General features: G+C 41.2%; 1 protein-coding gene across 1 annotated transcript in view; it reads right to left on the bottom strand.

Moving 5' to 3' along the window:
• CTNNBL1 (catenin beta like 1) overlaps nt 1-26,043 on the bottom strand; it is a 167,006-nt gene that overhangs the window by 115,073 nt on the left and 25,890 nt on the right. The window contains exons 2-4 of the mRNA XM_019972395.2: nt 17,791-17,979; nt 13,602-13,708; nt 2,803-2,942 (exon numbers count right to left, since the gene is read on the bottom strand). Coding sequence (XP_019827954.1) covers nt 2,803-2,942; nt 13,602-13,708; nt 17,791-17,979 — 436 coding nt within the window. The remainder of the gene's footprint in view (nt 1-2,802; nt 2,943-13,601; nt 13,709-17,790; nt 17,980-26,043) is intronic.

The following is a 26,043-nucleotide window of genomic DNA, read 5'->3' as shown; positions in this document are numbered from 1 at the left end:
TGGCTGTATCGACACACAAGGTAATGGGTGACACTGCAACTCTGTCAGGGGTGCAGTAAATCCTACAGGGAAAGACTCAGGGTGTGCTAGAAAAGGACACTGGACTGGAAACCCCCCACCGCAACAGCCAGTGGTTCAACATCTGGACCTCAGACATACTACTAACTAAACAAATAAGGCTCTGGATGAAGTCATCTCTAAAGTCCATTTGGATTCTGAAAATCTACCCTTCTATAGTTAAGCTGAAATGTGAAGTCACAATTAGAACTCTTGGTTGCTAACTCTGGGAGGGCCAGTTACCTTAAATAGGTATCCTGAAGTCCAGTATCCTAAATAGGACTTATGCTAGACATCCACTATGTTTACTGACGGATGCTGCTTGAGCATCACTGCAGCCTGTGGTTCCTGGGGGTTGAGCACAGTGCCTGATAAGCACTCAGAGCCATGCTTCTCAAATGAATTCACGAGACCCGTATCAAGCTCACCCAAAATAAGCTAACTGACTGGGGTTCTCGTACCACTCAGAACCGCCCAGTGAATCCTGGGGAATATTCTCATCAATCCGGATACTGACAGAGAGATTCTCCAGACTGTCTAACATTACATGAAGTATCAGAAATGGCTTAAGATCACCCTTCAAGAAGCCTGAGTTAAAATTATTCACTGATTTATTTCTATGAGAATTATCAGGCAGGAAAGAACCTAGTCAGACATGCTCTCAGGAGAGAGATTACCAGAAAGATGAAAATAACATGAAGCAGCAGCAGATCTCCCATGAATATCACTCAAGCAGACGAACTACATTTGTCTCTTACCTTCGGAAATCTGGATTCAAACAGAACAACTACTGAAGAGAATTTGCTTTAATGACCATGACCATGACCACAGGCACATCAAACACCTTTTCCACTAAAGCGGTTTTGAATCTGATAACAAAGTGTAGAAAGGTTTTGGAAGTCATGATTCAGCTTCAGTTAAAAGCATTATTTACTAAATACCTAATGTGAAGTCGCTCAGTCGTGTCCGACTCTTAGTGACCCCATGGACTGCAGCCTACCAGGCTCCTGGGATTTTCCAGGCAAGAGTACTGGAGTGGGTTGCCATTGCCTTCTCCTTACATATGTTGCTGCTGCTACTGCTAAGTCACTTCAGTCATGTCCAACTCTGTGCGACCCCATAGACTGCAGCCCACCAGGCTCCCCTGTCCCTGGGATTCTCCAGGCAAAAACACTGGAGTGGGTCGCCATTTCCTTCTCCAATGCATGAAAGTGAAAAGTGAAAGTGAAGTTGCTCAGTCGTGTCCGACTCTTAGCGACCCCATGGACCACAGCCTACCAGGCTCCTCCACCCATGGGATTTTCCAGGCAAGAGTACTGGAGTGGGTTGCCATTGCCTTCTCCTAAATACCTACTAAGTATCAGAAATTGCTTAGCACTCATATGAACTCCTGGAGAAGGCAATGGCACCCCACTCCAGTACTCTCGCCTGGAAAATCCCATGGACGGAGGAGCCTGGTAGGCTGCAGTCCATGGGGTCACGAAGAGTCGGACACTTACTGAGTGACTTCACTTTCACTTTCATGCATTGGAGAAGGAAATGGCAACCCATTCCAGTGTCTTGCCTAGAGAATCCCAGGAACGGCAGAGCCTGGTGGGCTGCTGTCTATGGGGGACTTAGCAGCAGCAGCAGCATATGAATTCCCTTGATCCTCTCAACAACACTGAAAGGCAAATGTTTATACACACACACACACACAGTATAGGACATGAGTTTGAGCAAACTCAGAGCAACAGTGAAGGATAGGGAAGCCTGGAGCGCCTCGGTTCATGAGGTCTCAAAGAATCAGACAGACTGAGCAACTGAACAACAACACAGAGGAGCCTGGTGGGCTACAGCCCAGAGGGACACAAAGATTCAGACACGACTGAGTGAGCGCAGGCACGCACACACGCACACACATATGTATTTTTAAATGCCATCCATGAATATACACAGTATTGTACCCACAGAACAGTCTATAGCATTTAAGTCTTGAAATCAAGCTGAGAAACTAAATTCACAATTTTTAGATCCTTCAATGATTTAATGTTCTATGCCCTTAAGACTGTTAGACCTTAAGGCACCCAAGTCTGGTTATGTCCCAGTGACATAACTCATCTACTTTTGCAGATGAGAATACTAAGGGCCGGAGGTGGGGGGAGGGCACCAAATTTCATACTAGAAATAAAGCTGGGAGTCAAACCTAGATTGCCTATTTATGTCTAATGACCAGTTAACAAACATTAAATGTCATGTGCACTCAGTCCTCTTTAAAGGAACTGGGACTATAGCAGTAGACAAAGTAGATAAAAATCCCTGTCTTCCTGGACAATAAATGTGAAGCTAAAGGAAGGTTCATGGTCTCCTCTAGGCTCGGCTCCACTGGGCCATCTGTTAACAAAATGATGTCTAGATCAACAGATGCAAATCCTGCCTGGTCTTGCCTATATAATGGGCCCCCAAATCAAGATCCTAAAAAATTAATGCTGTTAATATAAGAACAGATACATCACGATGAATTCTAATACTAATAAGAGCAAATAGGACAATTAAGGGTTGCCCAAGATTTGTTAATAGATTAAAAACCAGACTTCCGAATGAGTAAAAAGCACCGTGTGTTTCAAGAAGGGAGATAATTAGAATGGAAATAGAACACCAGACGTGACAGCAGACATCAGCAGAGACAAACAGGAGAAGAGAGTAAACAGCACTCCCCCACCACATCCGTCCGCCTTCCCACTGAGGACAGATCTGAAAGGATATCTGTGTTATCATGTCCAAGCAGCCCGAGAAGAGACTGAACAGCATTCAGCTCTACCAGAAGGTGGTACAGGTCTGGCATGGTGGCCACCACGTGCATCTCCTGAATGATGTCATTGAGGTCCAGCTCGGATTCCATAAACCTAGGAAGGGAAAACAAGACAGTGTCACTGCAGGGGAAGGGGTGCAATCAGTGGTGAGGAACAGACAGCAACATAATCCAGACAGAGACAATCTGTCAAAGCACCTTCAACAGACCAACCAAGAAGAATGCTCATCCAAACATCACAGTGTCACACAACTTCCCTGGGAAATCGATTTCCTCATTACAAAAATCAATTTTGGATTCAGACCTCGTTACAGGGTTCCCCTTACCCTTGCAGTCACAAGTTCCCTTTGAGAGGCTCTGAAAGCATTCGGCCGCATTCAGTGATCTATCTGCCCACCAGTTCTGTGGATTAGTTACCATTACTCCTTGGAATGGCAATTCACTTTGTTGCCCTGAAGGTAGGCATCTTGCTAATCCAAAAAGGACTTCTCTTTCCTGTCACTTCAGATCAAGGGCCAATTATCCCCTTACCCAAAGGAAAATACCGATTCTGCTACCATCCAGAAATACCTTCCCCTCCCCACCCCCTTTCCAATGAGCTGTTGAAGAGGAACATCCCAAAGTAAAGCAGGTAAAGTCTGGCATTCCATAACCCCATACCTTAAGTAGCATAATACTTCACTCACATTTCCACACCTGAACCTTTCAGCCAACCTACACCCCGGCACTAAGAAAGAACTGCTTTGCATTCACCCCTGCATGCCCTTCCCAAGTGTCTGACATTGAAGAAATGCCCACTAAGCTTTTGATGAGCAGGACAGGAAAGTTTGTTCTGAGAACACAATGCGGGATCCATGTAGAGCAACTGAACAATACCTGACTGAGGAATCAGTGGTTAAACAGACTGGAGCCAGACGGCCTGGCTCTGAACCTCACTTACCCACTTACTTAGCCTCTCTATGCCTCAGTTTCTTCATCTGTATAATAAATAGAATAATAAAGTTACCTATCTCACAGGCTACTGTAAAAAGTTAATGAACACACACACATAAAGCACTTTAAAAGTGTTTGCCGTGCAAAAAGCACAATATGTGTGCTCTCATTTCCATTACTACAATTATTATTTATAATATGTCTACCTTCCCTTCTAGGATGTAAGCTTCTTAAAAACAGGAATTATAAGAATGGATACATGTATATGTATGGCTGAGTCTCTTTGCTGTTCACCTGAAACCATCACAACATTGTTAATCAGCTATACTCCAATACAAAATAAAGAGTTTAATAAAAAATAAATACAACACACCAAATAAACCAGAAATTAGATCTTTTGTCTCTACATATCCACTGCTGCTGCTGCTGCTAAGTCACTTCAGTCGTGTCCGACTCTGTGTGACCCCATAGACGGCAGCCCACCAGGCTCCTCCATCCATGGGATTTTCCAGGCAGGAGTACTGGAGTGGGGTGCCATTGCCTCCTCCCTACATATCCACAGATGCCTGCTAAAGAAAAGGAACACAAGCAGGGATTCTTGAAGTCACTGACTCATCAACAATAGATACCGAGGAGCTGGGCAAACACTGTCTCTCCAGAACTTGGGAGATCGTGCAAGAACAAAATCTAGAGACTACCATTTTTAAAAACATGTCCATATTTTATACAATATCTTACCACTGTTTCTCTCCATTACTATTTTTAACCATAACATTTATATATATATATATATATATATATATATATATATATTTTCTGATGATAAAACATTACTTTTCGTAAAAAACTGGGGAAAGATAAGCCCTCAAAAAGTAAACAGAGATCTTAAAAGTGACAAAAATAAAGAAAAGTAAACAGAAATCATCTATAACCTTATTAGCCAGAAATAACCACTGATAATACTCTGGTAAGTTTAAGTCATTGTTCTCAACTTTTGGCCTTCCCCCTACCCAAAAGTAGCCTACATAGTATATAGTTCTAAGTACGATTTTTGCTTATTGTTGTCAGCAGAGGCTGAACAATTTCTCTTATCGTTAAACATTCCACAACAGGAAAAGTCAGTGTCCAGCACACCTCCCAGTCCTTCTTCTCCCAGGGCAAAATTCCACACTGAGCACAGCATCGCCCCTGCGGAGCCCAGACAAGACTTCAGAATCCTTCTCAACACAGCGTTTCAGTGACAACAAATGATATTAAGATACATGTGTTCATATTTTTGTGTTAAGATAACTCCCAGGAAGGAAAAGTACCAAGTCAAAGAGTATGCATAACTTAACAGGTTTTGATATATCCTGCCAGAAAGGTACCAACAGTGTATAAGTTTATTTCCCCTCATCCTGTTCAAAACAAGTATTATCTATTTAAAATCTCCAATTTGAGATGGGAAATGCAGCTTTTTAAAATTTTGCATTTCTGATACCACAATGGTTAAAATTCAATTGCTGTTTACTAGCTATCTGTATTTCTTCTTTGCCCATTTTTCTATCAGGGTGTTCATCTTATTTATTGATTTATAAGTACTCTATATATTAAAGAAATTAATCTCTGTCACACATTGAAAAAAAAAAAAAACAGAGAAAAATATTTGCCCTTTACTTTGTACATTGTGCTTTTTGATACAAAGGTTTTTAATTAGGGAAGTTTTTGCCTCACGAATTCTATTTTACATGTATTCTGAGCAAGGTTTTCTCTATGCTAAGATCAGATATATTTTATGGTGTGCTTTTATGTTTATACATTTTTAAATGTTTAAGAGTAATAAAACTAAGATTTATTTCAGAGTATAATATAGGACAAAGATCTAACTTTATTTCCGCAAATGTCTGGCCCATTGCCCCAGTACCATAATCTATCTTTTATCCACAGATTTGAAGAAATGCCACCTCTATCATACACTAAATTTTAATGCATACTCTAATCTGTTTATGGGCTTTTCACTCCATTTCATTGATTTGTCTGCAAATTCCTGAGCCAGGACCACACTTTCCATAGTGTTACAGTATATTTTATGTCTGTTACTGCAAAACACTCCCATACTAGCCTTCTTTTTAAATGCTCCCTGTCTGTTCTCAATTGTTTATTATTCCAAGTAAATTTTAAAATTATTTTTGTCAAGGTCCCCCGATACCACTTTTTCTAAAAAAGTCTCCTTCCACAGTGCTTACAAACAGATTACCTTTTAAATCACTAGCTCCCCATCACTTCAAGTGTGGAAGCCAAATCAGAATCATGACTTGGAAGAGCTGGTGCAGAATTCAAATATTCTATGGGGCAGTAGATCTATATAATCTTTGAATCTAATGGGCTCAGCAAACCTCTAAGGCTTCTTTGCCTTATGTGGGTAATTAAAAAAAAAAATCTGATTTCTTGAGACTAACTTGACAAAAGATTTTTACAGCTCACCAGGAAGAATTAGCAAGGGAGACTGGGCAGCAACTAGTAATAAACAAATCATGCTGGATACAAGGAAGCGATCGGGGGACTTGAGTGATAATCAATGAATGAATGTCAGCCTGGAGAGAGGCTGCTGGTGGTACCCTTCAGGGCTCCATCCTTAAGTCTGTTTAAGTATTTTACTGTTATTTTTTGACCCACGACTCAGGTGAAGATACATAAAAGGCAAACTTAACAAATGTCATATAACACAAAGCTTATAGTGAACACAGCAGCTGACAGAATCAATTCAGAAAGTTCCTGACAGGCAATGATGACAGGCCAAATCTAACAGGAGGAAAATTACCTAGGATCCACATGGAGAATAATGCACTGAACCAAAAAGGCAAGAATACATGGATCAGGAAAGACAGTATAATAAGTGGAAAAAAGTGAAAGTCACTCAGTCGTGTCGACTCTTTGCAATCCCATGGATTGTAGTCCACCAGGCTCCTCTGTCGATAGTAAGTGGACATGTGTGGAAAGGACTTGATGATTTTAAGTCAACAGTAATCATAATACAAATCAGACCATGAGACAGCTCTGCCAGGACACAGACTGCTTCTCAGTCCTCTCTGGACACCTAGCACTGGACACACTCCCTGTCCACTGCAGAAATTCCAAAGGTGCCTGTCAAAGGGAGAAGTGGAAAACTGCTGCCTCAAATGCTACCGTGGTTTTAGGCTGCTTAAAAGAAGACAATAAGATAAGAGTAATGCTGACTATATGGCCTAAAAGTTTGTAACATCTGTTATGGGAATCTACTTTGTGAGGGATGAAAGTGAAAGTGAAAGTCGCTCAGTCATGTCCAACTCTTTGCGACCCCATGGACTACACACAGTCCATGGAATTCTCCAGGCCAGAATACTGGAGTGGAGTTATGGAAACTAAATAACTTGGGGAAGCAACTGAAATCATAAGGAGTCTAACTACCCTCTTCCATGAGGATCTGTTGAAATTCTTTTTCATTCTGAGTTGAAATCTAAAGAGTCAGAGCTGTCAAATGATGAAATAGGTTTCTTTGGAAAGTTATACCCTTGTCACTGGGGGTAATTAATAAAGGGTGATATTTTAAAAAATCAATAATTAGAAGGGAGAAATAGACTTGTACTTTCCAGTCCCTTCCAACTTTGAAATTCCTCTTTCACATATGCAATCCTAACCAAGTATCTTTAAGTTTAGAAACTCAGAAAATTATCAAAACAAAATAAAACCAGCAGAAAGTCAACTGTGAGCAGGGATATAGCATAAAAATACCACTGGGGTCCCATGTTACAAGAGTAGCGTGATATGGTGAGAAATGCCTGGACTTGGGAATGAGATTGACCTGGGTCACATCCAGCCTGTGTAACCATTAGCAGTTTGTTACTAAGTATTTATGGGCACATACTAGGTGTCCATATAACAGATAACAATCCCAGTTTGCTGTCCTCACTGAACTACCCTAGCACAAATATAAATAATCTATTGCAGCCAATTAGTAGCAAGAATATCCAGCACTGCCCAAGAAAACTGCCCCTGGAACACAGAGCACCAGACTCCAACCTTGTCAAGGGAGACAGAATATTAACTAACCTACTTCTAAAACTCAACTTCCTTCATCTTTCTCTCTGAATTAAAGTGAGGATTAAAAGAGATAAAAAGAAGTTCCTAACAATTGTTGGTAGATAGCAGGCAATCAATGAATCTAGATTCCATCAAGTTTGCTATGCTATAACAAAGAAAATTCTCTTTTTGCTGACAGAAGTACAAGCTGACTCATTTTTAAGCACACGCTACACTGTTTGCAGACGGCTGTCTAGGGATTAGGCATACCTTCAGCAACAGATGACTCACAGCTGGGGGAGAGGATCAAGTTAGAGGTCAATGGGAAAGCAATAGAGCAACATATTAAAACAGTACCCCAGGCTGAGATGGGGTCACTGATTCCATCTGGTATGACGGAGAATATTCCGCTAGCCTGCTCATGCACATTTGCTTCGTATCAGCAGGATGCCCTCCTTCAACCACAAAAGTAAATTTTAGCAAGTGACCAGCAGTGTTCAAAAGCACTATAAAAGCACCAGAAACCAGTACATGCTCCTGCAATCACAAAACCAGCTATAAGTGCACAGAGAACATGGTGCTTTCTTCACTTGCTTAAAAGCATGGTCCTGAGATTGAAGGGTCAGCGTAGGTGGTGGCTGGGGATCCTTTCAGGGGTCTATAACATCAAAACTATTTTTAGACTAACTCCAAAACATTATTTGCTTCTTTTACTCTCTTTCTCTCGGGAGTATACAGTGGAGTTTTTCAGAGGACTATACAACGTGTGATGCTACCACTGCTCTAATGGCTAATGATATGTGTGCTTGAATATTCTAGAATCTTCTAAGATAAGCACTTTGGGGTACTCAACAATTTATGCGTACAAAAGATGCCTGAGACTAAAAAATTTGAGGGCCACTGAACTAAATAATTCTGCCCCTGCAAAAATGAAGAGAAAAACTACTACAGGACTTACTGGGGAAATAGCACACTCCACTCTATGTGCTGTTTGGGAGAAAGATCACACAGTGCAGAGCAGAGGCTGCATAAGGAGAATTGTCAATTGAATCTGAAACGCAGCCAAATGAAGAGAGGCATTTTTTGGTATGCAATCAAAATGACAATTGCATATATGGGAAAATAAATTTGAATGTTTCTGATCTCAACCGGAAAGTTTCATTCAAATATGCTCTAGCAATTTTCATCTTAATTGCACCTCGCTGGTCTAGAGAATTATAAAAGACCCTGCACCAGTAAGAATTCAAGAACTCAAGGTTAAAACACAATGTAGTTTCCTGACTGCTTTTGGACATAAAAAAAAATGTTCTTTATGCATGATTTCAATTTGCAAATGTTCAGATTTAAAAACTAAAATAGTATATATATTGTCTGAATGACAAACACTGTTGATATTTTTAAATAAAATAACATTTCCTTAAAACCACTTCATGAATTGTAACAATGAATTCATGTAGTACCTACGACGTAGATGGTGAACAAAAGCTGCAGAAACCCACTGCTTTAAAGTATACCCACCAAATGGGCAAAGGCAATACTGGCATTTCAATAAGTAAACTGAGTTTCTTAAATTTCCAGTGTCATCCATCTATGGCATAGCTGCCTCATAATGTAGCCTGAAGTTCCAAGAAATGGGGATATAGTAAACATGACGTCAACTACGTAAGACCTCTCACGCGTACTGAGTACCTACAGTATGGCAGGCACTGTGCTAGGTACTAGAGACGAGCAATACACAGTCCACCGAAAAGGAGCACAGAGTTGAATGCAGAAAAACCACTGAGTAAAGAAACAACAATAAAACAAATGGCACAGCTGTTAAGGCAGATCAAATTCATTATGGGCAAGAATGCAGGGAAAGAGACCTGCTGATGGAAGAACTAAAGGAGACAGTGGAGAATTTGGCAGTAGCTATCACCCAGGTGGCTCAGTGGTAACGAATTTGCCTGCCGTGCTGGAAATGCAGGAGATGCGGGTGTGATCCCCAGGTTGGGAAGAACCCCTGGAGGAGGAAATGTCTCCGGTCTTCTTGCCTGGAGAATCCCATGGAGAGAGCCTGGCGGGCTACAGTCCATGGCGTCACAAAGAGTTAGACACGACTGAGCACGCATGCACGCATCAAAGTTTAAAATGTTCATGCTTTCAGTCTGGGAATTCAATATTTAGATATGTATCCTAGAGAAACACATGGATACCAAGACAAATGTACATACAGGTTCGCTACAGTATTACTCATAAAAGTCAGTATTACAAATAACATTGTAAATCAACTATGCTTCAATAAAAAAGGGAGACTAAAAAAATAACCAAATGTCCATCTAGAAAAACGTAACAAATAAATCATGGTTATCTCCAAACTACAAAATACTATGCAAACAGCCACAAAGCATAAGGTAAATACTTATATAGTAACATTGAAAGATACTCTGTTTCATGACCAAAAAGTAAAGGTGCAAGATAAGTACAGTATGACTTAGGTGGGAAAAAAATTTTGCATACCTATATATATATATATGTAAATCAGTGTACAGAAAATAATGAAAAAGGATACTCACAGAAGTGTTCACAGGTGCTATCTCTAAGTAGGGGAATGGAAAGGGGGTCAGTGCAGGGAAAGAAAGCTTCCATTTTTCACATTTTTCATTCTACTTATGCACTGTTGGTATTTTTTATGACGACAGTCTATTTGCATATTACTTATATAACCAAACACACACACATGCGGAATGACAAGTACAATTACTGCTGTATGGTAGTGGTGGTGGTGCTCAGCAGCTCAGTCGTATCCGACTCTTTGTGACCTTAGAGACTGTAGCCTGTTGTCCATGGATTTTTCCAGGCAAGAATACTGGAGTGGGTTGCCATTCCTCCTCCAGGGGATCTTCCCAATCCAGGGATCGAATCTGCATCTCTTGCATCTTCTGCATTGGCAGGTGGATTTTTTACCACGGAGCCATCAGGGAAGCCCATGTCATTCGGTGGAGGTCAGTGCAAAACCTGACGGGACTCTGGCGCTGGGAAAGCCGAGCTCTGATCCAGCCACTCCTACCATCAAAGGGGGCTGTGGCCTGAGGTCCAGTAACCAGGTTCTCCTCTCTCCACCTCCTCATCTACCATACAGACAGAATGCAGTGGACACCAGCCTTTCCAGGTTGACGTGAGGATAGAAGGCCCTCTGATACCCCTGTGCCTCTGTTCCTGCTGGTCACACTGCCTGGCGTGCCTTTCCCTGTTCTTTTCGACCTAACTAAAATCAAAATCAGCTCAAATACCACTTCTGCTGTGAAGCTCTCAATAAGCTCCAACTATTCACTGCTTCTTCCTCTTGTATTTCTTTTAAAGTATACTTTGTTCTACCATGTATTTACAGTCAGTCTCCCTAGTAATTTTGTTTGTCCATTTGTTTTTAAACCGTTTATTTTATATTGGAGTGGAATACCAGACCACCTGACCTGCCTCTTGAGAAACCTGTATGCAGGTCAGGAAGCAACAGTTAGAACTGGACATGAAACAACAGACTGGTTCCAAATAGGAAAAGGAGTACGTCAAGGCTGTATATTGTCACCCTGCTTATTTAACTTATATGCAGAGAAGGTGATGGCACCCCACTCCAGTACTCTTGCCTGGAAAATCCCATGGACGGAGGAGCCTGGTAGGCTGCTGTCTGTGGGGTCACACAGAGTCGGACAAAACTGAAGTGACTTAGCAGCAGCAGCAGCAGCAGCAGAGTACATCATGAGAAACGCTGGGCTGGAAGAAGCACAAGCTGGAATCAAGATTGCTGGGAGAAATATCAATAACCTCAGATATGCAGATGACACCACCCTTATGGCAGAAAGTGAAGAGGAACTAAAAAGCCTCTTGATGAATGTGAAAGTGGAGAGTGAAAAAGTTGGCTTAAAGCTCAACATTCAGAAAACGAAGATCATGGCATCTGGTCCCATCACTTCATGGGAAATAGATAGGGAAAGAGTGGAAACAGTGTCAGACTTTATTTTTCTGGGCTCCAAAATCATTGCAGATGGTGATTGCAGCCATGAAATTAAAAGACACTCCTTGGAAGGAAAGTTATGACCAACCTAGATAGCATATTCAAAAGCAGAGATATTACTTTGCCAACAAAGGTCTGTCTAGTCAAGGCTATGGTTTTTCCTGTGGTCATGTATGGATATGAGAGTTGAACTGTGAAGAAAGCTGAGTGCCAAAGAATTGATGCTTTTGAACTGTGGTGTTGGAGAAGACTCTTGAGAGTCCCTTGGACTGCAAGGAGATCCAACCAGTTCATCCTAAAGGAGACCAGTCCTGGGTGTTCATTGGAAGGACTGATGCTGAGGCTGAAACTCCAATCCTTTGGCCACCTCATGAGAAGAGCTGACTCATTGGAAAAGACTCTGATGCTGGGAGGGACTGGGGCAGGAGGAGAAGGGGACAACAGAGGATGAGATGGCTGGATGGCATCACCGACTCGATGCACATGAATTTGGGTGAACTCTGGGAGTTGGTGATGGACAGGGAGGCCTGGCGTGCTGCGATTCATGGGGTTGCAGAGTCGGACACGATTGAGCGACTGAACTGAACTGAACTGATAGCCAATTAACAATGTTGTAACAGATTCAAGGGGACAGCAAAGGGACTCAGCCATACATACACATGAATCCATTCTCCCCAATCTCTCCTCCCATTCAGGCTGCCACATAACATTGAGCAGAGTTCTTTGTCCCCTAGTAACCTTTAAACTTGAGTGCAAAGACTGTACTATTCAACTCCTCATTGCCTAGGGACAATATTAAGATTCATTAAAAGTGTATGTCCTGGAAGGGAGGAAGGGAGAGAAAGAGAGATTTAGGACATTAAAATCTGTATAAATACAAAAATCTACTTAGGATTCAAAACCGATTGAAAGCTATCAGAGTCTTCATAACAGCACTTCCTAGTGCACTGCGGAGCAATCAGATAACCATCAGTTCATGAGCACTTACTACATACCGGACACTGAGCTAAACCCTTGCCATTATTCTCATTTATTTCTCACAACAACCGTGTGGAGGAGGTACTATTTCTTTATACAGATGAGACACCTGGGGCTAAGAAAGAAGACCTGATTTGCTGAAGGTCATGTGGGAGTCACACCCATATCTGTCTAACCCCAAAGCCTTTGACATTTTCTCGGTAGTAAAGCTATCGCTAGTGGCAGCCATGGTTAGTTTTCTAGGGGCCTGGAAGAGAAATGCAAAAAAGAGTAAACAGATCCTAGGGTGGCATCTGGGAACCTGGCTTTTGAAACAGTTCCTAGGAGATAAGGTTTGCTTTACCCATCTGGGGCACTGAACATCTGCTTTCCGTCTGTGAGTCTGCAATTTTAGTAGTTGTTGCTGGCAGAGAATGCCATGGTCTGTCTTCAATAAATATCCTGGTCTCAGTCTCAAATGGGCTTCCCTAATAGAAACAGGGCACACGCGATGAGGTATTGCATTGCTGGAAGAAGGAGCCTGTCTGCTGACCCCTCCCAGGGGGCGGGAGAAAACACAGGAAGCCTGTTTGTGAATGTCTCCAAACTGCCTGATGTGTCTTTTCCCCTTGCTGATCCTACTGTGTACCCGAGTACCACTGATTCTGAGTCCCGAGAGAACTTCTAGTGATTTCCCAAACATGTGAGTCATCCTGGGACTCCTGACCCAAAGCACAGAAACCAAAGCAGACAAAACACACAAAGAGCAAAACAAAAACCAGCAACAAAGCATCTCAGAGGAGAAGGGGCAAAAAACAGCAAAACGAGCCTTACTTCTCTGGGTTGTCTGGAAACTTGATCCGCAACTCTTGGTTTTTGTATGACCTTTTCTCAAATGTCAGGATCATTTTCTTCACTGAGCTTTCATCCAATGGTTCTTCCTGGTGTAAAGAGACAACAATTCAGTCCAAAGGGATTGTTTCTTATTCACTAATCACTACTTCCTTCCCATGGCTTTTACTATGCCACTCTGCCACTCACCTTTCTGGATTAAGTGTACAATACACACATACTCCCCTCCACCCCCTATTAGAATGAGGGTTAAGAGTCTACATCATGTGCTACTTAGTATCATTACCCTGTGTGTCTCACATTTAGCCCAGGAAGTTCAGCTTAAGGTGTTAAAGATTCACTCATTCAACAAATACTTGAGTATACTGTATGGCATTGGATAAGCAACAGTAGTAAATGAATATTATATAATATTTATCTCGTCCTTCTCTTCTTTCATACAGATAAGATAACCTTCAGAGTTTTAAAAGAACTTGTTCAAGGTCAAACCCTGAGTCAGTGACAGTGGCCCTCAATCTTCTCCCCACACCAGGGGTCAGGAAATTGTGGTCCACATGTCAAATTCAACTTAGAGCCTATTTTTGTATGCCCGCCCGCAACGTGGGAGACCTGGGTTCAATCCCTGGGTTGGGAAGATCCCCTGGAGGAGGAAATGGCAACCCCCTCCAGTATTCTTGCCTGGAGAATCCCCATGGAAAGAGGAGCCTGATGGGCTATAGTTCACTGTGTCACAAAGAGTCAGTCATGACTGAGTGACTAAGCACACACACACACACACACACACACACAAGATAAGAATGGTTATTAAGCAGCAACAGTCACTGCTTTGTGTTTCTTATACATTACATTACATTTCTTATACATTACTGTATCTAGCCCATCCTAGCTGCTGAGAAGGGAATCAAACAGGGACCTGGAATCCTGATACAGCAACAAGAATTTAGTAATCTCGCTCAGAGTAAGCATAAAAAACACCCCAGCAGGCCACATAGTTTTCTCACGTCTCATATACTGGAATAATACCTACAAAGGTAAATAAAATGAGTTTTTGAAAACAGAATCATTTCCTCAAAAAAAAAAAAATCTACACTAAAATTTCAGAAATGCTTTTTCTTCAGTTTATTTCCCAGTTTAATCTGCTGCAGTTCACTCTGCCTCTCCAACACTCTCCCAACTCCTAGTTTCACAGCTTGATAGTCCCTGACCATAACTCACACCAAATGCCATTAAGAGAACCAGAAATAGATCCTTTTGGAAAGCACTGAATCATCTCATAATTCTTTTAAGTTCCCAAAAATGTTAGCTATTATTTTATTAAATTTAGATTCTGACATATTGAGTTTTAAATGGGAGATACCTGTAACATTCATTTGTGCATGACACATTTCTTAGATTTTTAATCAATGACTCCTGGACCCAGAGGGACTCTGTTGGAACCACCCACAACCTGCTTCCCAGTGTCTATGGCTTTACAGAGAAGTTCCCTGACTTGGTAAAAACTGAAGTCAGTGCTCTGGCCCAGTCAGGACTCAGAGCTGTAGCTTCACTACTTACTACTCATGTAGCAATGTCACTTTGCTGAACGTATTATCTTCAAACCCTCACCAAGTCTCATTGATTCTACCTCATATGTGAGTCCATCCACTTGCATTTTGAATAAAATTCCATATTGTTCACATGACCTATATAAGGATGGTCTGGCAGGATCTGGCCCAGTAATCTCCCCAACCCCGAATCCCCGTTGGTGGCCCGTGTCCACTTGTTCACTGTTGACTCTCCAGCACCCAGGACAGGGCCTGGCATACAGGAGGCATCCAGTGAAGATCTGCTGAAGGAAGGAAGGAAGGTAAGCAGAGAGGGGAAAACTATCACCTTTATCTTTCAAGGTCATAGAGATGACCTAAAGACATGAAGCACATAAATCTGTTTCATAAACTACATGACACTATACTAATGTAAGCTATTATTGTAACTCATTGTAGCTTGGTTAGTCGCTAAGTCATGTCTGACTCTTTTGTGACCCCATGGACTGTAGCCCGCCAGGTTCCTCTATCCCTGGTATTTCCCAGGCAAGAATACTGGAGTGGGTTGCCATTTCCATCTCCAGGGGATCTTCTTGACCCAGGGATCAAACCTGTGTCACCTGCTTTGCAGGTGAATTCTTTATCAGTGAGAGACCTGGGAGGCCCTTATTGTAACACTTAGCATGAGTGTTAATGTACCCAACTTATCACTGGGATTTAACTAAAAAATAATTTAAATTTCTAGGAAAGGGTTAAATCACTTTTAAGCAACTTCAATACCCATGGCTCTTCTTTCCCTTAGCTAACATCCTGCCCACCCTGTAGAAGAAAACTTTATTAGTGTTAATAATACAGCTCTCACAGGATTCCCAAAGTCTTAGCCTCTCCAGGGTTTGGCCTTCCCTCCTTTAATCTGTCTCCAACACTGGGGGAAAACTGAATTATCAGTCTTAGTCATCGGCCACAGCAGTATCTCCAATAGCTCAACGTCAGAAACCAGAGGGAGATTTCAGAAAGATGAATGCTGGTGATGTAGCACAAAAAGGACAATCATATTTTACAAGTTCACGTGACTTTACAGGGGCAAACATCACTTGTTTTTCATCAGATGGGACTTTGGTGGCAGAGAGAAAATAACTCCTGGACTTGTAGCCCTCCATGTGTCATTTTTACAAAGCGATCTCTCTTTCCCTGTCCCTTCCCGGAAGGGCTGGTCCCACACTGCATTTCTGTCTCCCAGGCTAAAAACCATTTACCCATGACAGCTACTAGCCTAATCCCCCAGTACCAGCAGTGCCCGACACGGGAATTATACCTGCCAATTAACTGCTGCTGCAGGGCTAACAGATTGAGCAGAAGCTAGTGAGGAGGGAGGGCGAGAGGGAAAATGTGCTACACACACTGTTTGTCTAAGGCTGGCAGGACTGCTGTCCTCAGAGAGGAGATTCAGGACTGTCTCCCACCACAGATTTCCAAAGTGTCACCACCTTTTAGGGGCAGACCCCCAAATTAGCACTGGTAGAAATCCTAATGAGGAGAGGGCTACTGTCATAACACAGTAAGGACCTTTTTCAGAATATGAATCAATTTTTTTTTTCCTTCTCAGATTCACACTCCAGCTTCATTTTTTAAAATCCAAACTTAGCATCATGTCTTTGAGGGAACCAAAAAACAGCTGGCTCTTAAGAATCTATTTCCATAATTCATATTGAACAAAATGCCAGGGTGAAATAATATACAAGTTAACACTTCAAGATTTCAAAAGACACAAAGGCAAGGTCATTTGATTTTTAATCGCTGATATTTTACCTCTATTCTTTTCAGCTTCATTCATTTATTCATTCAATAAATATTGGTTCAGGGCTTACACCAAGAGCTAGGCATTGCTTGGAATGCTAGAGATACAGCTGTGAACAAAACCCAGCCCGTCCCCATTTTCAGAGGAGATTGGGGAGAGGACAACAAATGAGTAAAATAACAAATAGGAAGACAGTATGTAAAATAAAGTGGTAAGAGAGTAAGAGAATGATTACTCTCAAGAGGGCACAGAAGGGAGAAGGTTCAGAGGCAGCAGTGAGTGCAAAGGCCCGGAGGCCACCTGAGGAACAGCAGATAGAAAGGCTTGGCCAGCTCTTTCCCTAAACAGCATTTTTTCAGTCACATATAAACACCCAATCCCTTACCTCCTCCTGTAATTTCTTCAACTTTGTTGCTTTGGTAAGGCTGTTTTAACTGCCTGAAAGGCCCTTCTTCCACTCGTTTGATAAAATTCTATTCCTCTTTCAAAGACTATTGACTGTGCTTAAAAATGAGTGCCATCTATGTGCCCTCAGTATGGGCTAGGAAACCACCGTGATCCTCCTCAGTCCATACCAACAGCCCCACAGTTCAGTGCTTGGGCCTCAGTTATAATATATAATCCAGAATAATTTAAAAACTCTATCTGTAATGTTCTTCACACTTTGCAAAATGCCTTCCAAACTCCACTTAACCTTCATACCAACACTGTGAAACAAATATTCTTAACCCCATTTTACAGATTAAGCTGGGAAGCTCAGAGAAACTAAGCATTTAATCCCAAATCACACTCTACAGACACTGCATCAAGGCTGAGCATCTCAGCCCCCAGCCCATCTCTGCCACCTTACCTCTTCCTCTTCCTCCTCACCCTCTCTGTCGATAATCTGAAGCAGCCGTTTTTTGTCATCATCTGCTTCTTCCACCACAGTCATCTCCTCCTCCCGATAGCGGCCACGCTCTCGAGTACCAGCTTGTCTCCGACGCATCTTCAGCTCTTCCTCTTCGTCATCCCGGGGACGTTTTGTGCCCCTGTTGGGCTAAGAAAGACAAAAAAGAAACACAGGATTTTAGAGCTGGAAAATATGTAGAAGGGAGTACACACCAAATATTCCAAAAGTGTTCAAAAATTCCACAACCGAAAAGCACCATAGCACACAATTTCTACCACAAAATGAAGTAAAGCTCTAAGTCATTATTTTTCAGGCCCTTAGTAATTCTATACATACAGGGTTACAGTCACCTACAAGATGCTGCTGCTGCTAAGTCGCTTCAGTCATGTTCGACTCTGTGTAACCCCATAGAAGGAAGCCCACCAGGCTTCCCCGTCCTTGGGATTCTCCAGGCAAGAACACTGGAGTAGGTTGCCATTTCCTTCTCCAACGCATGAAAGTGAAAAGTGAAAGTGAAGTCACTCAGTCATGTCTGACTCTTAGCGACCCCATGGACTGCAGCCCACCAGGCTCCTCCGTCCATGGGATTTTCCAGGCAAGAGTACTGGAGTGGGGTGCCATTGCCTTCTCCGACCTACAAGATAGTTGGCTTTTATTTGTTAAAGAATTTTTTCAAGACACAAACGTTAGCCCTTCACAAAAGTTCTCGTTTATACAGAAACCACAGGGAACAAAGTCACTTTGAGGATTAGGATTCAGTCGCCAACATCAATCCCTTAGCACGTGGTTTTAATTCAGGTCTGAGACAGATTATAGTCACTCACAAGCAGCTCAAACAAAGAATACTACATATATAACTTCCAAGGGTCCACAACACTTTAAATTCCTACTTTACAGGCAAGTATAGTAAGGCCAAAGGTCAATGATTACCCACAGTCACAAAACAGCAGTTTTTACAACTGCTTGACATTCAATCGGAATAAAACAGGGCACTTCGGAAATGGGCTTCAGAACTGAGGGTAATCTTTCTCCTCAGCACTCTACAGCCCTGCAGTAGACACCCAACAGCCCGATGCCTCCATTCAGCTCCAAGTGCTACTGTACAACTTCAGGCACCTCATTTAATGTCTCTAAGCTTTAGTTTTCTCATCTGAAAATGGAGATTACAACCCTTTTCTCCCTGTGTAGTTAAAAAAAATGTTTCTTTGTGTATCTGAACCATTTTTTTCAGCTTTATTGAGATATAACTGACATTATGTCAGTTAATATAAACTGACATTAAAAACTTAATCACTGTGCAAGTTTAAAGTGTACGAAGTGTACACATGACAACATGATGTGATTCACACACATATTGTGAATAATACCACAATAAGGTGAGTTAACAACTGTATCACCTCACATAATTACATTTTCCCCCCACCCCCGATGGCAAGGACATTTAAGATCTTAGTAACTTTCAAGTACTAATACAGTATTATTAACTATAATCACTCTGTTATACATTAGATTCCCAGAACTTATTTATCTCATAACTGGAAGTTTGTACCAAATGGCTGCAAACATTAGTGTAAGAATTCTAAATTATTCATATAACAGTACTAGACAAATTAAAATTATTTTTATTGTTTAGTTTCTAAGTCATGTAAGACTCTCTTGAGACCCCATGAACTGTAGCCTGCCAGGCTCCTCTGTCCAGGGGACTTCCCAGGCAAGAATACTGGACCGGGTTGCCATTTCCTTCTCCCGGAGATCTTCCCAACCCAGGGATCGAACCCACGTCTCCTGCTTAGCAGGTGGATTCTTTACCACTGAACCACCTGGGAAGCATATAAAATTATTTCTGTGAGTTAATTCATCAAATGATTGTGTCTTCCCCAACACAAAACACTTAAGAGTGTTAGACTCTTCAATGAGCTTTTCTTTATCTGTGATACTAACTGCACACACCAAAAGTGTGCTGGGTGCAATGTGGTATGTTATTAGCAAAGTGAGGAAAACGCTGCATTCACTGCCATCCTGCTAAGTTGTTTGGTGATAACAGACAAATTTCTCTTCTACATGTTACACATCTCCTCTTGTGACTTATAAGCCACACTGTTACTGAACTCCTCCACCCCAGTGGTGCAAAGTCATTCCCCTCTATACTCAAGTACCCTGCTGGGTCCACATACCAGGTGCTTCAGTAAGTCTCAGCAAACGACACAGCTTAGAAAACTCACATTAGACAATTTGGTTTGTGGGATACCACCTGCTATTTTTCGCTCTGCTCCTGAGTCTCCCTGGGATAGATTATAATTTCATATGATCACACTCTATTTCCATAAATATAAAAATTACCAAAATTGCTGCCATTATTACCTGTCGACATTTTAAAAAGGAGAAGAAAAAGGAAATCAACATGGCAGTAACCACAGAGCACAAGGAAAAGGAGGTGGTGGTTTTCATGTGAGAAGGAGAAGGAGGTAGTTAGCTCTGAAAGGAGGGCAGGCTCTAAACTGGAAATCTGCAGCTCCCCAGCAGGTAAGGAACTTCAGCCCTCCCGGGAGCACTAATTCTTTCGGGCTCATAAAATAAGCCCTGCTGTGGTTCTGATTAGCGTGAGCCTATTGCAGCAGCCAAGTCAAAGCATGAACTCCATAGTTCTCCACGGAGAGGAGATTTCTGGATTGTTTATCTCAGAGCAGAGAGCAAAGGCAGCGGACCACAGTTAAAGGGGAAAGCTAAATCCAGCCACAGTTAAAAAATGCAAAAAAAAGAATACTTGCAATGGCTCTTTTGCACATCTTCTAATCCACTTCTGTGAAACAAACGTTTCAGAGGTCAGGGAGGAGTTTCATTTTTACCACTGATAATAATAATTTCCAGTGAAATAGCACTTTCCTTCTGCAGAGCTTAAAGCGCTCCTTTTCATCTTCACCCCATCTCTGGGGACGAGAAGTAATTAACAGTTCCATTTTATAAGCAGGGAGACAGGATGCCTGAGATCCTTTAATAAACTCTTGTAACAACAACCTGGCGCCTTCTAAAAGTTGAAACTGATCTCTGGCTAGTTTGCCAATTTCCATGATTCCAGAACCCTGATTGAGACAGATTTGAGGGACTTTCAGGCGAGAACAAATACCCATGAACCTAAGTCATACAAGACCTCGGCCAAGTTAAAATAGTATTTGCTAGGCCATTCATTCAACAAATAACTTATTAAAGAACTCCAAAGCTTGAAGGATCCTCGAGTCATCAGCCTGGCCTAGTACCGGTCCCAGGCTTCCATTAGGGTAATGTCTAAATGGGGACCTGGGATAGACTGTGAGAATGGATTTTAGAGACAAGAATAGCTTTGCTAATCTTCATGAAGAGTTTTAAGCACATTCCTGAGAGGGCAACCTTTAGGTTTACCCACTGCGTCTCCAATTTCCTTCCTGTTCACACAGGGTATTCAGCTTTACCTCCTCTCATAGAGGACAACTCTATGACAGAACAGACACAGGAAAACCCACCGGGATAGTTCAACATGGCTCCTTCACCAACATACCAGCTTCCCATCCCACTCTCCAACAGATGGATAAGTTGTTCAAAGGCCTGGATATGTTTTATTTCAGCACTTTTCTCTCCCAAGGCAAAATTTTAAGAACTTCTGTCCTTCATTTCTCTTCTCAACTCTCAATTCTCTCTTTTTCAGATACTGATAACCCTCTAAATAGAGAAATTTCTATTCATTTCTGAAATCTGACCACTCTAAGTAATAAAGGTTAAAAATTCATTTAACAAATATATAATAAACGCCAACTCCATGTAAGGCACTGTGCTGGGGACTAGCAACACATGTGAAAATAAGACAAACACTGCTTTGCTCTCAAGGGGCTTAAAAGTCTAGGCCACAGCAGTCGGTCAAAATACACTGTAAGCCAAAGACGTAATTTAAAATTTTTTAGCTGCCAAATTTTAAAAAGTAAAAAGAAATACACAAAATTAATTTTAATATATTTTATCTAATCCAATATATCTAAAATATTATCATTTCAACATGCAATGAACATAAAAAATTACTCATGATGTATTTCACTTTTTTTTGTAAGTACTAAGTCTTTGGAATTTGGTGGATGTATTTGACACTCGTGATGCAGCTCAAACAGACCTGGCCCCATTTCAGTGCCCAACAGACATATGCAGCTAGTGGCTACCTTACTGACATCCCAGGTCTAAGGAATTTTCATCTGAGGGGTTCCTGTTCCCTGATAATGTCAAAATAAAATTGGGTTTCTGACAATGAAATAGGCACTCATATTTATGAAATATGAAAGATCACCCATTAAAACCTATGAAGCTAACAACACCCTGACCCAGAAATAAACTTCTAGATTATATTTACCCATATTCACCACTGAGGGAGTGCTCAGTTGCATAAAACAAAGCAAGAATATGCAGGCAGAGAAGAACCAAGGAGCTGTCAAACTGATTTCACTACGGAAGAGCCAACGGGCTCTGGATCCAGAAGGGAAACAGAGCACTCACAGCCTGTCAGAGAGAGGTCAGCAGCTCAGGCCTGAGGTCTCCTTGTGTCTCACACAACCAGTCCCAAGAAGATCAAGCCATTCTTACCAGTCACCTTTGGAGATTAATTTGGGTATCTGAAAGGTGTTTGGAATCCCTCAAGATGAAGGAATGACAAAAGAAACTGTTCTTAATAAAGTCATTTCTCGGCTGCTGCTGCCCACAGCAAAAAAAATGATTAACTTCTAACTTCTGATGTACTAGAACATCAGCCTTTGAGGATTTTTACAGTCTTCTATAATTCCCTGCTTACTCCCAATAGGTGGTGAGTGGAATAAATGCTCACTAAGTGTTTGCCACCAGCCAACTACAGGATACAGCTGGTATCCTTTCTAGGCTACACAAAGGGTTCCCACATGCTCAAAGCCAATAGGAAGCTCCAAGAATACCTATTACATATATGTGTATATATATATATATATATATATATATGCATATATAAATATATATTTTTAACTTTCCAAAAATCTTAAAAGCCTTGTGTGTTTGTGTATGATGGATGAGAAATATATATACCCATCTGACTAGAAATAAAAATCAAGACATCTTCATGAAAGCTTTGAAAGCATTAAAAAATTAAATAAGCAATCTGCTTAGAATACTCCCTGCATACCCAGACAATATCCAACCTAAAGCTTTAGGTTTCATTTTTCCCCCTCTCTCTTTCTCTGTCTCTCTCTCTCTTTTTAATTAAAAAGCAATGAGAAGCTGTAGCTATAATGAGGGGCTGTGGGAAAATGCAGTTATATTGGGCTCAAAGTAATGTACCATAGGAAGAGGCTACCTCACCAGAACGAATCCTAAATTAAAACTCCACTATGAAACCAACTCCATTTCCTCTGAGCATGCAATCTATATTATCGCATTTATGGTCTGTCTCGACCTCAATTAGACTTGGGGATGGGGGGGGAGAAAGGGGACTTCTATAATAAGCAATAATGGTATCATTATGATAAATTATGAAAACACACAGTGCAATTATTAATGTGAAGAGCACATTTGTACTAGGATATAATGTAGATGCGCATTTGTAGGGGGAACATCTAAATGTAGCTCAATATTCCGAGTTACCTGGCTAAGAAATGGAGTAATTTTCACAAAATGTACTTTGTTGTTAATGGCAGAAAAAATATGTTCAATTTTATTAAGGAAATGGAAAACTCAAAAGGAAATCTGTTAACTTTATAATAAACCAGGAATTCTTCACCTAGCACCAAGCAGGTCACATATCTTCAGAATATGGGCCTTCCAAGTGGGGGCACAAAGGGCCGTTTCCTAAATATCAAACAGTAGGAAAGACTCAGAAATCTGAGCTGAAAGAGATAATCTAGTTTCTCCCGCTTTTTATAGAAATAGGGACATCTGAGCTCAGTGTGTTTAAGCACCTTGTCTGTGGTAGGTAATAACATAAGGCTTCTAATTCCCAATATAGTTCGTTTCCTCCTTTGCCATACTAATCAGTCATTCCTAACCTGTGTGCAGTGGTGATATCCTGTTTGGAGAAGGAATTTTGGAGTCAGATTTTCCTAAATTCAGATCCTGGTCCCTTTACTTAGCAGCCCTGGAAAGTAACTTACTCATTCCAGGTTTGTGTTTTTTCAATCTACAAACTAGGAACAACAACCGCTTTCACACAGACATTTGTGTATAGATGTATGTATACAGATAAAGGCCAGTCTTTCTAAAGTGCTAATCACAGTTTAGCCCGCAGAAGACAATACATGTGTCTCTCTTGGACACACCTGACTCAAAATCAAAAAAATTCAAGGTTGGAAAGGGTATTGACCATTATCAATTTTTAAAATAAGGATCCCAAAATTCAAGGTTGGAAAGGGTATTGACCATTATCAGTTTTTAAAATAAGGATCCCATTTTTTTAAATTTAAATTTATTTATTTTAATTGGAGGCTAATTACTTTACAATATTATATTGGTTTTGCCATACATCAACATGAATCTGCCACGGGTGTACACGTGTTCCCCATCCTGAACCCCCCTCCCACTTCCCTCCCCGAACCATCCCTCTGGGTCATCCCAGTGCACCAGCCCCAAGCATCCTGTATCATGCATTGAACCAGGACTGGGGATTCGTTTCTTATATGATATTATACATATTTTAATGCCATTCTCCCAAATCATCCCCCCTCCCTCTCCCACAGAGTCCAAAAGACTGTTCTATACATCGGTGTCTCTTTTGCTATCTCGCATACAGGGTTATCATTACCATCTTTCTAAATTCCATATATATGCGTTAGTATACTGTACTGGATCCCATTTTTAATGTCAACATATTTGACAGACCCCATACCCAGCTGCATTTTTTAGTATCCAATGAGTGAGAAAATGCACAATGACAACAGATAGTTTCTACGTATCTGGTAATACTTTTCCACTGAATTTGTGTTTTTAACTCCCACATTTCTGAGAGAGAGAAGAGCAGAGCTGACAGAAATAGAGAGAGAGTGATCAATTTTCAGAGAGATTTTGAGAGACTGAGATTCATTCTACAGAAAATGCTTGTATACATATGGATTCGAAACCTTGTGGAATAATTCTGAGCGCTAGAGACAATCCAGACTTCAGGAACTCTTAATCTAACTGGATTATCTTTCTGAGGTGTGAAGACCCTTTAAAACATTGTGGTATAGGCTGGGGCTTTCCTAACACTTTTGGTGACCAGAAACTTAACCTTCTCCCTAAACTGCACCCCCTCCATCTCCGGATCACTCAGAGAGTTCATTCAATTAAGGAGAAACCTTTCAACTTATAATTTTCTTCCCCAGTCCATAATCTTTCTCCTTAAAGCAATATAAAATTGGTTTAGTCTCACTCTCACATTAAAAAAAAAACAAAAAAAAAAACTTTAGATTTTAAGACAGTAATCCTATTTCATTCTGCCTCTCCCACTGCCTTTTCTTTTCAAAATAAACACTTTCAATACGAGAGGGGAAGAGTATATGCAACAGGTATGGGAGGTATATACATAATTAAATTCCTTCCTACCTTTATTTTGGGATTTCATAATTTTAAAGCTTTCCGATACCTCTTCAGATATTAGACATATGGAATGCCACAAACCCAAGATTGTGGACGGATTGCTCTAACCAGTTCGAAGTGCTCAGAAATCATCTGCTGTTAACCTCGCCTGATTACATTTTGTCAGAATAAAAAGGAGTTTCCAAACATTCATTTTGACCAGATGGTAGTGAGTGGCCTGACCCAGAAGTTACAGATGAGCTGCGGTAATGAGTTTTCCCTTGCCTTTGCTGGCTGCACATTCACTGGTGACATTTTACAACTAGGGCTTCTGGCTCAATCAATATTTGCAGGCATGAAACCTGCCAAAGTTAACATCAGGGCTCCCTTGCAAATTTGCTTGAGGCACCAGAACTGGAAAAGCTCACAATCTCTAATGCCGCAAGTATCATCAGCCAGAGTTCATAATTAGGGATCAAAGTCATCCGAGACAGAAAATTCTACCCACTCAAAGGGTTGTTGTGATGATTAAAACATCTTACAAAGGGGCTTTGTGTAAACCATAAAGCACTATTATCAACATAAGGGATTATCATAATCACATTTTTAAGAAATATCTCAGTGGCAATTCCAGATATTCACATATAATTATATATTATGCCTTTGCAAGAATCATGGCAATAT

The sequence above is a fragment of the Bos indicus genome, chromosome 13, assembly GCF_029378745.1.
Source record: "Bos indicus isolate NIAB-ARS_2022 breed Sahiwal x Tharparkar chromosome 13, NIAB-ARS_B.indTharparkar_mat_pri_1.0, whole genome shotgun sequence".
Classification (NCBI taxonomy): Eukaryota; Metazoa; Chordata; class Mammalia; order Artiodactyla; family Bovidae; genus Bos; species Bos indicus.
Note: the sequence above shows the minus strand (reverse complement) of the source record. Positions and strands in the feature narration are given on the sequence as shown.